The sequence below is a fragment of the Larimichthys crocea genome, chromosome XVII, assembly GCF_000972845.2.
Source record: "Larimichthys crocea isolate SSNF chromosome XVII, L_crocea_2.0, whole genome shotgun sequence".
Taxonomy (NCBI): domain Eukaryota; kingdom Metazoa; phylum Chordata; class Actinopteri; family Sciaenidae; genus Larimichthys; species Larimichthys crocea.
The window spans coordinates 16901216-16916542 of NC_040027.1; the positions used below are offsets into that span (position 1 = coordinate 16901216).

At 39.8% G+C, this 15327-nt stretch overlaps 2 protein-coding genes and 1 pseudogene across 3 annotated transcripts in view; all 3 read left to right on the plus strand.

Annotated features, from left to right (window-relative positions):
* LOC113747996 (SWI/SNF-related matrix-associated actin-dependent regulator of chromatin subfamily E member 1-related-like) overlaps positions 1-4585 on the plus strand; it is an 8611-nt pseudogene extending 4026 nt beyond the window's left edge.
* A 1585-nt stretch (positions 4586-6170) lies between these two features.
* Positions 6171-15327, plus strand: part of unc13a (unc-13 homolog A (C. elegans)) — a 51613-nt gene continuing 42456 nt past the window's right edge. The window contains exon 1 of the mRNA XM_027289901.1: positions 6171-6195. Within this exon, the coding sequence (XP_027145702.1) occupies positions 6174-6195 (22 nt within the window). The 5' untranslated portion in view covers positions 6171-6173. The remainder of the gene's footprint in view (positions 6196-15327) is intronic.
* Positions 9830-14384, plus strand: hmg20b (high mobility group 20B). 2 transcript variants are annotated; one of them, XM_010733059.3, is made up of 9 exons: positions 9830-9950; positions 10229-10330; positions 11198-11398; positions 11712-11832; positions 12009-12061; positions 12153-12219; positions 12428-12643; positions 12817-12949; positions 13772-14384. In XM_010733059.3, exons 1-9 carry the CDS (start codon positions 9906-9908, stop codon positions 13782-13784), a joined length of 951 nt encoding a protein of 316 aa, XP_010731361.2. In that variant the 5' UTR covers positions 9830-9905; the 3' UTR covers positions 13785-14384. The 2 variants fall into 2 exon arrangements, with proteins under 2 accessions (XP_010731361.2, XP_019125159.2); XM_019269614.2 differs by having other exon boundaries at positions 12012-12061.

Here is a 15327-nt window from a genome sequence, read left to right on the forward strand (position 1 = left end):
CGCGAGTTTAAAACTATAAATGATGTTTACAAAGGCTGTCACGGTGCCTGCGTGAACAAACATCATTACATGCACGGTACACGTTTCCACGCGTTAATCTTTCTCCTCACGACGTCAGTGTTTTGTCCGGACATTGTCGCCTGTGTAGCCTCACTGCACTGTTAGCTGTTAGCCGAAGAATCGGCTCCTCTACGAGGAAAAACAAACAATACTGAAATTACTTTATTTATTTATTTATTTTACAACTGTTTACACTTTTAAAGGCAATCCCACGGACGAAGATCATGGAGGTATCAAACAGGAGCAGAGTGAGTGTCACAGCAGCCCAAACCTTCACACTCAGCAGATCGCCACAGGATGAGGTGAGTACAACACATCCCCTCTACAAGGTTATAATGTTACAGGACAATGATTAGAAATGTGTTTAACTTTTTATTCACATGTTGTAGGCTGGCTGGCATATATAATACAATACATATATTTCATTTACTATTGCTATTTTGATATTTTATTATGTATATTTGTTCTTTAATTTTTTATTCTTATGTTGTCTATCGTCACTGTGTGTAATCTGCTGCTGCACTGTTATTCCCAGCTTGTGGATAAATAAAGCATATCTATCTATCTATCTATCTATCTATCTGCTCTTTAAGCCGTGTCCTGGCAGATATTAGAGCGAAATTAATATACAATACAGACTGTGTCAATAAATAAAACAGTTAATATATATATATATATATACTATCTCACATTAACATAATACAGGTAGGACACAAGATTGTATTTATTACAGGGTTGTATTGCTAGTGTATATTAGTAGAGCTGGAACAATTAATTGATTAGGGGATAAAAAAATAGTGGATCAAGATTAATGGGAACACTTTTAGTAATAGTTATTATTTAAACAAAAATCAGTTTTCAGCTTCTCACAATTTGAATATTTGTTGGTTTTCTTTGATTGTAAAATAATAATAATTAAAAAAAAGGTATTTGCCTTTTTGCTGACATTTTACCAACTGCATATTAATAGTATTAAATTATTAGTTACAACCGTGGTATGTAGTTGAAAAAAAAATTCTACTGAGCAAGGAGGGAAGCACACACAAGCGAGCAGCCTTTATGAGAGTTTGTTCTCCTCTCTGCAGCCAAAGAAGAGAGGCTGGCCGAAGGGAAAGAAAGAAAAGAAGGTGCTCCCAAATGTCCCAAGGCGCCAGTAACGGGATATGTCGCTTCCTGAACGAACGACGAGAACATATGCGGCCCGATACCCTGACTACCTTTCCCAGAAATCACCAGAGACTTGGAGCAGAGTGGACACGATTAGCCCAGAATGACAAACAGGTAGTTTTCAAAAATTGCATGTTACATGTCTTGTGTACAATTGTATATTCAATAAAACAGCCAGTTGGGCTGTATCCACCAATTGCACACCAGAAAGCGCAGTCAAACATAGAATTGCTGGTGCTCTGCTGGAGCATCATCATCTGTCTTTTTACTTTCAAAAAGTGCAGAAATGCATGTAAATGTGCATGGCAGACATTTTTATGATAAAATTTCTACGTAACCAATTTCCAAAAAACCTGTTTTAAAAAACTTGCGATCTATCCATTAGCAAGACAATATTTTTCCCCTCAGAATACAACACACAAAAATTTTTACTAACAGCGCTACCTGGCGAGGCGGAGGCGGGAGAAGATGCAGTATGCTCAGGAACTGAAGGATATCAGCAGACCGAGGCCTTTCAGATCACCACTGCAAAGATACAGACAAGAGGATCAAGAAAGGTGACAACAACTGAGATCTAGATCGATTAGGTCATGTTGGTACTACCCATTTTAGAATAACTACCACTTACCGGAGCAAATAACAAGTATTGTATATTTGGTATATATGTGTTTTTGAATTTACTCTGTGTCATGCGACTGTAATATGCACGACATTTTTCTCTTTCAGAAGACACTCCATCTGTCATCATCAGTACTAGTTCAGAGCCATCTTTATCAAGGTAAATGACACATCCATGTCTTATAACTGTATTTTTTTTCAGTGTCATGTCCACATACAAGCAGCTAAAGTTGTCTATGATGTCTTTTTGGCTTCTGACCTCTCAAACAGATTTGACATCCCCATCTTCACAGAGGAGTTCCTCGATCAGAACAAAGGTAACAGAAGAAACTATAACAGGAAGTGGTTTCATTCTGGTACTATAAACTCACTTTAACATGCCTGGGTAAAGCTTAAACAAAATGTGCTATGACTTTATTTAAATAGGATTTTGTTATTATAAGTAAGCATTAAGCAGAACATATGTCAGAGATAATCTTATACTCTCATGAAACCCTGTTTTATTTCTGTCTTTGTGGTTTCAGCTCGAGAGGCTGAGTTCGACGGCTTCGTAAGGCCAACATAGAGTTTGAGAGCAGAACGCAGTGCTCCAGCGGCACATTAAGGACATGTACAACGCTAAAGAGCGGCTGGAGGCTGACTGGGGCTGGACGAGAAGCGCACGCAGGCTCTCACCAACACTTGCTGGCCATTAAGCACCCGTTGGTCAACAGTTTGTCATCAGTCCCCCTGCCAGTTCAGCAGTCAGATGGCTGTATTTAGTCAGAGAGGAGAATGCAAAAGAGAATTAGATTAATATGTTGCTATCAGGTTATATTTTCTTGCTGATTTGATTGCTATACCATATTCCATGATATTTCTCCATGAGTGGGTGTGGGGATTAATTTTTCTGCGTCTTTTCTGAACAGGTACAGGTGAGACACCATTCTTGGGAACCTGGACTCATACCTGAGTCGCCTCAATGGAGCGTTAGAGGGAAACCCTCACAAGCACCGTGCTCTGCTCACCCAGCTTTGCGAAGTTCTCTCTCATCTGGACAGTAACCATATCAATAAGATGTCCCCTGTGCTGCTTCTAATGAATTGCTATCTTATCTTGCCTAATCTCATCTGGTCCTCCATCAAACATGTATAAACAGACTTTAAACAAGTGTACAGTACAAGGCATAGACATGTAATTTGCCTGTCTATAGACTGTCTAGAATTTCCCCGTTCGTGGCATTAATAAAGTATATCTAAATACTACATGGTAAACTGGATTTAAATGTTCATCACCGTTAGGAGCTATCCTAAAACACAGGGTTCAGGCTAAGATTCTTCATATACTTATCCAAAGTTCTCCCTTTGTGGTTTTGTTTGTTTGAGTTTGCACAGTTGCATTCACTAAAGTGAAAATGTGGCAGTGTTAGATGACCCAAAACAGTGAGAAATATAAATGCTCAGCTCCGCACGATCTGTCATCAGAGCAGCACTGTACAGATACAAAGATCGTACAACCGGTTCTTGCAGTACTGTGAACACAGTGCACTCTAATTAAGTGGCAACCTGTTCATATCAATTTGCCATTAATTAAAATGTCCATGTCCCCTGCAGATCAGGAAGAATGTAATTACTTTTCTTCTTACCTTACTTCATATAACTGTCTGATTAAAAGACACAATTGTTTTAGAAAACCTTCCTTTATTATCCTCATTATTGTCAACCTAGTCCAAATATTTTTTCATTTATTTGTTATTTAATTCTCAAATGAATTTTACTTTCTGTTTTGTCATTATCAGTGAGAAGTTATGAGGAGACTCCAGCTGGAGACCTTTTCATTCTCGCACCCAGGGAACATGACAGGCCCTGCTGCCATGTGCCACAGGCTGTGGGTTCTCAAGGATAGTAAAGGCAAGGGTACAACACTTAAGAGCCACGTCTACTATGCTTCTGTATTCTGTAGAATATGTGTTTCATACACATGGTTTTGTGAATGTAAATTTGTGTGGCGGTGTTGAGGAATTTTACAGTTCAGGAATTTCATCAAATGTAATTTTATCTTATAAGCTGCTTTTATATTAGATTAGATTGGCCTTAACCCTATTGTGTAGTATGTAATTACTACAGGCCCTGACCTGCCAAAGATGAGCCTAATTCTTGTTTACACGAATGCCATGTGCCTTTGTTGGTACGTAGTGTTATTTAGAGTGCATGGAGAAAAAAAAACTGGAAATGTTGAAAATGAATGTTTGAATTTACATTGATAATGGCAGGCTATTGAATAGACACGCAGTTTCACATGTTGTAAGATATTATTAATTTGTGAAGTTTATTTGTTTTTCTGAAATGTTCATTAAACCATACTGAAAATATTTCCAAAAAAACGCAAGTGTGACATTCTGCTTATTTAAAAAATGTTATGAGAACAATCTTACTATTTAAAAAAGAAAAGAGAAAGAAAGAAAGGCCCATCTCCAATCAATCAATCATCAATCAGACTGGTTATAAAGGAAACGCCATCTCATCAAAATGAAGGTCCCCAAATGTTGACAGTGGACAGACAAATAAATAAAGTAATAATAATGTAACAGTATGTATGGAATGTATTATAGACAAAATAACAAATAAGTTCAATAAAGATTTTATCTTTAAGTCTCTGTTGCCCTCAGGTCTTCAGGGGGCTGTACCACATGGCCACAGTGAGGAAAGAGTTTAATCACTTTATGACGTACTTCTTTCACCCTCTCAACTATGCCACGTAGACACCGCTAGAAGTAACTGGTGAATATATGAGTTTGTGTAATTTTGGTGAAGACTAAAGGAGAAAATGTAAAGATACAATGGATGTTGTGATCCAGCAGGGTGCGCTGTTGGCCCGTACGGTCTTTAAAAAGTCCAGACTTGGAATGACCTGTGGTTTAACACACTGAGACTGAGGCTCAGATTTGACCGTGAGATACTCCATCACACCAAGGCACACAAATGATCTATTTTTCTTTTTCTGCACTTTGTGTTTAGTTCATCTGTTTCCCGTCAAGTATCACTGAACTCAAACATTAGCTTCTGTAGTGGCCATTTTACCACAAGCTCCAAGTTCCTAGGACACTTCCACGTCTGATGAGTGTATCTTATTTGACTCGTGTCCATTAGCTTCATACAGTCTTGTAAAATCCAGTGTATCCACTATGCAACGAGGAAGGCACACTAGAAAAATGATTCATTTAAATATTAACTCACAGCGCTCATCCATTTGGACTTGATGCTCTACTTCACATGGTTTACCACACTTGCATGGTCAGAATGTGTGTATTCATGATTTTTCCATGTGCATTCGAACTGCCTTAAGGCATTACCAACTTACTTAAAACAGAACAGAAGCAACTAAAAACAACCTGAGCTTCACCCACTGTTTCAACATACACATTGACTTTACATTACATAACATGTTATAACATTTTTGACTTAAGGGCTCTCACATCTTACAGGAAAGCTCCTGAACTGACCTTTTTAATCTTAACTCCCAAATAAGTGATCATCACTGTAGTATTATAAACAGTATGTTGCAAGTTGCACATGAGCATCCTGTCTTGAACACAAAAAATATCTTGATTATAAAAAATAATTTTTAAAACATACTTTCCAGTTAGAGGAAGTGACACAGACGCTCTACTGTCAGTGTATGTGAAGTGAATTCGTTTACTGACTCCCTGTAAGTAATCATTACCCAGAACTCATTTGGAGTTGTAGTGTTTCCTTAGAAATGTGGGTCTGGTTATATTTCAAAATCATTATCACAATATTTTTCATCTCCATGGTGATACTGTGATTTTATATGAGGATACCAAGTCAGGATTTCTTAAGATATGTCTGAGAATATGGGAAACATGAAGGGAGGGCTAACAATCAGGTGTTCAGCATCTCCATCCCCCACAACACACACACCCACGCCACCACACACACACACACACATATACACACACACACCCCCACCACCACCGCTCTGAAGTCACTGCCGGCGCTGTCCACAGCAGCGGTGGTGCTGAAGCTGAACAAGATGGCTTTGTGTGGAGCGGACAGCTGAGAGGAAAAAGGGGGCGAAAAGAGTCTCAAATTTAAAAAGACACGCCTGTAAAAAGACGAAGGGATTGCGACGCTGGCGTTCATCTCAAAGTGTGAAGACTTTTATTTTTGCCAGCGTAGCGAGCCCCTGCCAGGCCCTGTCTCTGCTGGCGACGGCAGGCTTCTCCATCTCCACGCCCGGCGATTCATTCCCGGCTACACTTTGCACAAATTAGCTCAATTACGGAAGCTGTGAGAAGCTGGACCCTGTATTAAGGCGGCCATATAGAAATGTCATTGCTGTGTGTTGGAGGTAAGGAGACAAAAAAAAAATTACTAAACATGCACGTCTTGGCACGCTTACTGTCTCCGAGCTCTGTAGTGTGAGCGGCTTTTAATAGCTTCAATGTGTTTTTACAGCTTTCTGGGGATTACTTGTGAGGATAACGATACATCCATCGATATTTTGGAATAGCCACCGGAATGGATTGTAGTTAAAAATTTACTATGCTATTAAACGTCAGTTTGTGCAAATCCCATTAATAAGGCGAGTCTCATCATCACCTTTGGCGATATTGGATGGCTTTTCTAGTCTATTATTATTTTATTTGGATTGTTATGAATATGTCAGTCGTGCTCTCCTGGATGACAGCCTGGGTTCAATTGACAAAAACCGGCATCGCTACAACCGGATCGATTTATAGAGTAGGTGTATGCTTTCTGGCAGCCGTGTCAAACATAGTAAACAAGATGTAATCCACTCTCAGTTGTGGCTGTGTAACAGGAGCACTGGGGTGTTAATGGCAAAAAGCAGAGGCATTTTGACTACAAATGTCAGTTTCGTGCGTAATTGCGCGGAGCAAAGTGGGGTAAAAGGCGTGTGCAGCAGTCCCTCGCCGGGCGGATGTATGTCGTAAGGCCCCGGATGGGCGTGCCCAAGCGGCGGAAGGAGAGTGTGGGATGGATTTAGGTCGCGAAGAAGACGAAGCACCCAACAGGTGCGTGAGTGGAATGACTTGCAATGATCCCAAGGTTGGCAAAAATTGGGTTTGCCTCTCTTGAACGCGGCCCGGACGCGGCCACAGGGAAACTGGACTTAGGAGAGGAGTTGCAGTGCAGGGGGGTCATTGTGTGGGATAGTAAGCCGATGATGTAAGCTCGCGACGTGATACAATCCTAGAAGGTGGGACACTCCGCCCTCCCGCCCCCCCCCACTTTCTTCTCTTCCTCCCTCCCTCCTCTCCCTCCCTTTTTTTTCCCTCCTCTTCAACACTTACACCATTGCTAATTTCAACTTTGTTCTTTCATATCTACATCCTGGGACAGTGTTAATTCGGCGGTTTCCTCCCTTTCCCCTTCCCTCCCCCCGCTGATAATGCCCCCATTTTTTCTCCTTTTCTTTAAATTCCATTTTTGTCCAGCACCCGTCGGCGAGAATATAACTGATTATCACTGTAGAGATACTCGATCCACTTCCCGTTACATTGCCCCGAATCATTTGCCCCCTTTTTTCTACTCCTTTTATTGTCCGCACCCAGATGACGGTTTTTTTCCCGCCTTGGCTTTCCGCGTTTTCCGGTCATTTACTCTAAGAGCTGTTTGAGTTATTATTGTTTGGTTCTCCGCTTTTTCCCCCCTTCCTTCTTTTCCTCTTGTGTTTAGTACTCTGACATTTATCTTGTCCGACCGTGCGTTAGACACGGGAGGCAGCATAAAATTTGGTTTAAATTTATTGCTTCCATTATTCCGTCAACCGTAAACGACCACGAATTCCCAAGTGTGGATATGAGCAAGTACTTTTTAGATATGTAACTTTTTTGTTTATCGTCTCGTCGAAGTTTGTGACGTAGTCCTTTTCAACTACAAAGTGTGTATAAAAAAGCTCTTTTTTTGTTTACCTTAATTCTCCTACAGTTGTTTATAATTATTTTTATACTACAATAACCAAAACACTACTTCGTCTATGTGCTTGTTAGCCGTAATTGACCAAACATATTAGTAATTACACTTGAACTCATTGCATGCCACCCCCTTGCGCTGTACTTCCTGATCCATGAATGTACTATTTTTAGTGGAACATCTAGGTCCGTTGTGGGATTGTTTTTTTCGTTACTCCAATCTGGACCCTCTCTTCTGGGTTTAACTCCCCCATCCGCTTTGCGTTTCTCCTGACTGTGTACTTCCTTTTTTCTTTCCCCCCTTCTTTTTACTTCTTTCTTTTTCTACCCCTCTTTTCCCTCCCGATGAGACTTCCATTTCTTTAGCGTCCGTTAATTTTCTCTATTATTATCCCCCGTGAACAGAGCCATCGTTGCTATTTTCGTGTTCTATTTCTTGTTAATCCTACTCTTCAATAACCCCTTTCTTCCTGGTTGCCCCTCAGCCACCAGCCGCGCCTCCAAGTCCATCCGTCAAAGAGTGCGCCAGACCATTCCCAAATTACAGGCTCGTCGGCCATTTTTAGCCTTGTTCCTTTTTTATCCCAATCCACTTTCCTTAACAATCTCCTTTCGATCATTCCTTCTTTTCTCCGCCTATGCGTGCTTCCTCCGACCAGTTCGCGGCTCTCTCATTTTGTTTTCTGCCGCCCCTCCCCCTTTTTCCCACTTCCTTCTCTCAACCTTTTGCATTTACTTCATAATTATCATCTCTGTACTTCACACTTCCTCTTTTCACTCCAATCCCTCCACTCCTTGTTCTTTTACCCCCTCTCTATTCTTTTAGGGTGTTTTTTTTCTACACCTTTCTTACCCTCTTCTTCACTCCTTTTTTACTTATTTTTCTGTGTCCCGACCCCCACTTTATCTCCCTTTTCGCTTTCCTCCCTCCTTCTGTTACATTTTTCATCTCATCCTATAATTTCCATAATCCCTCTCCGAAAATTATGTTTTTGTTTTTCCTCCATTGCTTTTGGAAGGCTGTGGAGCTAGTGAATCCTAGTGCGTGTAGGTAATGCCAGTTTTAATATAAACCCTGCCCTTGTTACTTTATCGCATACCTATTCTTCTATTTCTTCCAAGCCCCTGCAATAACATCTGCCCAACGAATCGACAAACCCTAGGATGGATCCGTGGCTTCCACTCTGGGGCAGTCCGGGACGAATTTTTCATCTCATCTGTTTTGGTTTCTTACAGCCCAAGTTTATTTTCTCGTACTGTCTTTTTCCAGCAGAGGGTTGGGAAGAGCGCCCATGCCCCTGGGACATATGAGCGCGAAGAAGCGAAGGTCGCGCCCCTCCCGCTCCCCTAGGCAGGAATGTAGGACTCCGCCCTTCCGTGTCTCTTTCTCCGCCCTGCCTCAGTTTCCAGTTCTCAGCACCCCCGGTTGGCGTATACATAATCCTCTTTTGCAATTCAGGCCGACAAGCTCCAAAATCTGGGGCTCCTCTGCCGCTGGTGTGTCTTTGCTTCTTTTCCTTCTTTTCCCTCCTTTTCCTTCTTTCTGGCACCCCGGCTCCCCTTCTTTTTGTCACCCTTTTCACCTGTTCGCCACTCCTGCGTGTTCGCGGCGGGTTACGCACTCCGCTGTACTCCGGGTCCTTCTGTGTACCGTTTATAATACCAACCTTTATTAATAATTATGCTTCACATCTTATTCACATATACAGCATTTTCTCCTTGTTTCCCCTTTTTGTAAACACATTTCTCCCCCCTTCAAAAGAGCGCCCTCCCCCCACCCAAAGTTGAACCTTCAGCGCAGTATTCAGTCAGTCACAAGCATTGGTAGCAACAATAAATAATAACCTAAAATAGAAAGCAAGTAGACATTGCAATAATTAAAAAAATAAAAAAAAAAAGCATAGAAAACAAAAAAAGGAATAGAAATGAAAATAGCAAAACAGACAGCAACACCTCTCCTTTAACATTCAGCTATTATTCCTTGGTCTGGGAAGGACCTTCCAAAATATGTTTGTTATTATAGGGACTTAACATAAATTTAAAGTATTTGTATTTTACTCGAGTATTTCCTGTACGTGCTGGTCCCAAAATCAACCAATCACGACTCTGCGTGCCGACCAATCAGATGACAGACGGCGTCCTCTTCCTGTTTGGTCAGGGGGATCATCGGGTGAGCATCGAGAGGTTTAAAACTATAAATGATTGTTTACAAAGGCTGTCACGGTGCTGCGTGAACAAACATCATTACATGCACGGATACACGTTTCCACGCGTTAATCTTTCTCCTCACGAGCAGTCAGTAGTTTTGTCCGGACATTGTCCGCTGTGTAGCCTCACTGCACTGTTAGCTGTTAGCCGAAGAATCGGCTCCTCTACGAGGAAAAAACAAAAAATACTGAAATTACTTTATTTTATTTATTTATTTTACAACTGTTTACACTTTTAAAGGCAATCCCACGGACGAAGATCATGGGAGGTATCAAACAGGAGCAGAGTGATGCTTCACAGCAGCCCAAACCTTCACACTCAGCAGATCAGCCACAGGATGAGGTGAGTACAACACATCCCATCTACAAAGGTTATAATGTTACAGGACTAATGATTAGAAATGTGTTTAACTTTTTATTCACATGTTGTAGGCTGGCTGAGCATATATAATACAATACAATATATTTCATTTACTATTGCTATTTTGATATTTTATTATGTATAGTTTGTTCTTTATATTTTTATTCTTATGTTGTCTATTGTCACTGTGTGTAATGCTGCTGCTGCTGCACTGTAATTTCCCAGCTTGGGATAAATAAAGCATATCTATCTATCTGTCTGTCTGTCTGTCTATTTATCTATCTATCTGTCTATATATCTATTTATCTATCTATCTATCTATCTATCTATCTATGCTCTTTTAAGGCCGTGTCCTGAGCAGAATATTAGAAGCGAAATAATAATAACAAGTACAGACTGTGTCAATAAATAAAACAGTAAATATATATATATATATATATAATCTCACATTAACATAATACAAGGTAGGAACACAAGATTGTATTTATTACAGGGTTGTATTGCTAGTGTATGTAGTAGAGCTGGAACAATTAATTGATTAGGGGATAAAAAAATAAGTGGATCAAGATTAATGGGGAACACTTTTAAGTAATAGTTATTATTTTTAAACAAAATTCAGTTTTCAGCTTCTCACATTTGAATATTTGTTGGTTTTCTTTGATTGTAAAATAATAATAATTTAAAAAATGTATTACCTTTTTGTTGACATTTTACCAACTGCATATTAATAGATATTAAATTATTAGTTACAACCGTGGTATGTAGTTGAAAAAAAATTCTACTGAGCAAGGAGGAGAAGCACACACAAGCGAGCAGCCTTTATGAGAGTGTTGTTCTTCCTCTCTGCAGCCAAAGAAGAGAGGCTGGCCGAAGGGAAAGAAAAGAAAGAAGGTGCTCCCAAATGGTCCCAAGGCTCCAGTAACGGGATATGTCCGCTTCCTGAACGAACGACGAGAACATATGCGGGCCCGATACCCTGACTTACCTTTCCCAGAAATCACCAAGAGACTTGGAGCAGAGTGGACACGATTAGCCCAGAATGACAAACAGGTAGTTACTCAAACTTTGCATGTTACATGTCTTGTGTACAGTTGGGCTGGTATCCACAATTGCACACAGAAAGCGCAGTCAAACATAGAATTGCTGGTGCTCTGCTGGAGCATCATCATCTGTCTTGTTTACTTTCAAAAAGACGATGCAGAAATGCATGTGAAATGTGCATGGCAGACATTTTTATGATAAAATTCTTCTACGTAACCAATTTCCAAAAAACATGTTTTAAAAAACTTGAGCATCTATCCATCAGCAAGACAATATTTTCCCCTCAGAATAGCAACACACAACATTTTTTTTACACTAACAGCGCTACCTGGACGAGGCGGAGCGGGAGAAGATGCAGTATGCTCAGGAACTGAAGGAATATCAGCAGACCGAGGCCTTTCAGATCACCACTGCTAAGATACAAGACAAGAGGATCAAGAAAGGTGACAACAACTGAGATCTAGATTGATATAGGTCATGTTGGTTATTACCCATTTTTAGAATAACTACCACTTCACCGGAGCAAATAACAAGATATTGTATTTTTGTGTATATATGTGTTTTTGAATTACTCTGTGTCATGCGAGCTGTAATATGCACAAACTTTTTTCTCTTTCAGAAGACACTCCATCTGTCATCATCAGTACTAGTTCAGAGCCATCTTTATCAAAGGTACATGACACATCCATGTCTTATCACTGTATTTTTTTTCAGTGTCATGTCCACATACAAGCAGCTAAAGTTGTCTGATGATGTCTTTTAGGCTTCTGACCTCTCAAACAGATTTGACATCCCCATCTTCACAGAGGAGTTCCTCGATCAGAACAAAGGTAACAGAGAAACTATAAACAGGAAGTGGTTTCATTCTGGTACTATAAACTCACTTTAACATGCCTGGGTAAAGCTTAAACAAAAATGTGCTATGACTTTATTAAAATAGGATTTTAGTTATTATAAGTAAGCATTAAGCAGAACATATGTCAGAGATAATCTTATACTCTCATGAAACCCTGTTTTCTTCTGTCTTTGTGGTTTCAGCTCGAGAGGCTGAGTTACGACGGCTTCGTAAGGCCAACATAGAGTTTGAAGAGCAGAACGCAGTGCTCCAGCGGCACATTAAGGACATGTACAACGCTAAAGAGCGGCTGGAGGCTGAACTGGGGCTGGACGAGAAGCGCACGCAGGCTCTTCACCAACACTTGCTGGCCATTAAGCACACGTTGGTCAACAGTTTGTCATCAGTCCCCCTGCCAGGTCAGCAGTCAGATGGCTGTATTTAGTCAGAGGAGAAATGCAAAAGAGAATTAGATTAATATGTTGCTATCAGGTTATATTTTCTTGCTAGATTTGATTGCTATACCATATTCCATGATATTTCTCCATGAGTGGGTGTGGGGATTAATTTTTTCTGCGTCTTTTCTGAACAGGTACAGGTGAGACACCATCTCTTGGGAACCTGGACTCATACCTGAGTCGCCTCAATGGAGCGTTAGAGGGAAACCCTCACAAGCACCGTGCTCTGCTCACCCAGCTTTGCGAAGTTCTCTCTCATCTGGACAGGTAACTAATATCAATAAGATTGTCCACTGTGCTGCTGCTGCTTCTAATGAATCTGCTATCTTCCATCTTGCCTAATCTCATCTGTTCTCCATCAAAGCATGTATAAACCAGACTTTAAACAAGTGTACAGTACAAGGCATAGACATGTAATTTGCATGTCTATGCCTTGTACTGCATGTGTGTGTATCAGGGTTAAAATGCATGTAAATAAAAATAGAGTGTAAAAAGAATTTCCCCGTTCATGGGATTAATAAAGTATATCTAAATACTGCATGCTAAACTGGATTTAAATGTTTCATCACAGTTAGGAGCTAATGCTAAAACACAGGGGTTCAGGCTAGAATATCTTCATATACTTATCCTAAAAGTCTCTCCCTTTGTGAGGTTTGTTTGTTTGAGTATATCAAGTTGCATTCACTAAAGTGAAAATGTGGCAGTGTTAGATGACCCAAAACAGTGAGAGAATATAAATGCTACAGCTGCCAACAACCTGTCATCAGAGCAGTACTGTACAGATACAAAGATCGTACAACCGGTTCTTGCAGTACTGTGAACACAGTGCACTCTAATTAAGTGCAACCTTGTTCAAATATCACTTTGCCATTAATTAAAATGTCCATGTCCACTGCCGAATCAGGAAGAATGTAATTACTTTTCTTCTTACCTTACTATTATATGAACTGTCTGATTAAAAAGACAATTGTTTTAGAAAACATTCCTTTATTATCCTCATTATTGTTCAACCTTAGTCCAACATATTTTTTCATTTAATTTGTTTATAATTCTCAAATGAATTTTTACTTTCTGTTTTGTCATTATCAGTGAGAAGTTATGAGGAGACTCCAGCTGGAGACCTTTTCATTCTCGCACCAGAGGGAACACATGACAGGCCCTGTGCCATGTGCCACAGAGCATGTGGGTATCTCAAGGATAGTAAAGGCAAGGGTACAAACACTTTAAGAGCGGCCACGTCTACTATGCTTCTGTATTCTGTAGAATATGTGTATTCATACACATGAGTTTTTGTGAATGTAAATTTGTGTGGCGGTGTTGAGGATTTTTACAGTTCAGGAATTTCATCAAATGTAATTTTATCTTATAAGCTGCTTTAATTATTAGATTAAGATTGGCCTTAACCCTATTGTGTAGTATCAGTAATTACTACAGGCCCATGACCTGTCCAAAAAGATGAGCCTAATTCTTAGTTTACAACGAATGCCATGTGGCATTTGGTGGTACGTAGTGTTATTTAGAGTGCATGGAGAAAAAAAAAACTGGAAATGTTGAAAATGAAATGTTTGAATTTACATTGATAATGGCAGGCTATTGAATAGACACGCAGTTTCACATGTTGTAAGAATATTATATATTTGTGAAGTATATTTGTATTTTCTGAAATGTTCATTAAACCATACTGAAAATATTTCCAACAAAACGCAAATGTGTGACATTTTGCTTATTTAAAAAATGTTATGAGACACATCTTGCTATTTAAAAAAAAAAAGAAAAAAAAAGAAAAGGCAATCAATCAATCAATCATCAATCAGACTGGTTATAAAGGAAACGCCATCTCATCAAAAATGAAGGTCCAAAATATGTGACAGTGACAGACAAAATAAATAATAGTAATAATAATGTAACAGATGTATGAATGTAGAAATGTGTAAATAGACAAATAAATATAGTTCAAGTAAAGATTTTATCTCTTAAGTCTCTGTTGCCCTCAGGTCTTCAGGGAGGCTGTACCACGTGGACCACAGTGAGAAAAAGAGTTTAAATCACTTTATGACGTAACTTCTTTCACCCTCTCAAACATGCAACGATAGACACCGCTAGAAGTAACTGGTGAAATATATGATTTTGTGTAATTTTGGTGAAGACTAAAGGAGAAAATGTAAAGATACAGTGGATGTTGTGATCCAGCAGGGTGCGCTGTTGGCCCGCACAGGTCTTTAAAAAGTCCAGACTCTTGGAATGACCTGTGGTTTAACACCACTGAGACTGAGGCTCAGATTTTGACCGTGAGATACTCCATCACACCAAGGCACAAATGATCTATTTTTCTTTTTCTGCACTTTGTGTTTAGTTCATCTGTTTCCCGTCAAGTATCACTGAACTCAAACATTAGCTTCTGTAGTGGCCATTTTACCACAAGCTCCAAGTTCCTAGGACACTTCCACGTCTGATGAGTGTATCTTATTTTGACTCGTGTCCATAAGCTTCATACAGTCTTCTTGTAAAAATCCAGTGTAACCACTATGCAACGACGAAGGCACACTAGAAAAATGATTAATTTAAATATTAACTCACAGCGCTCAATCCATTATGGACTTGATGCTCTACTTCACATGGTTTACACACTTGCATGGTCAGAAATG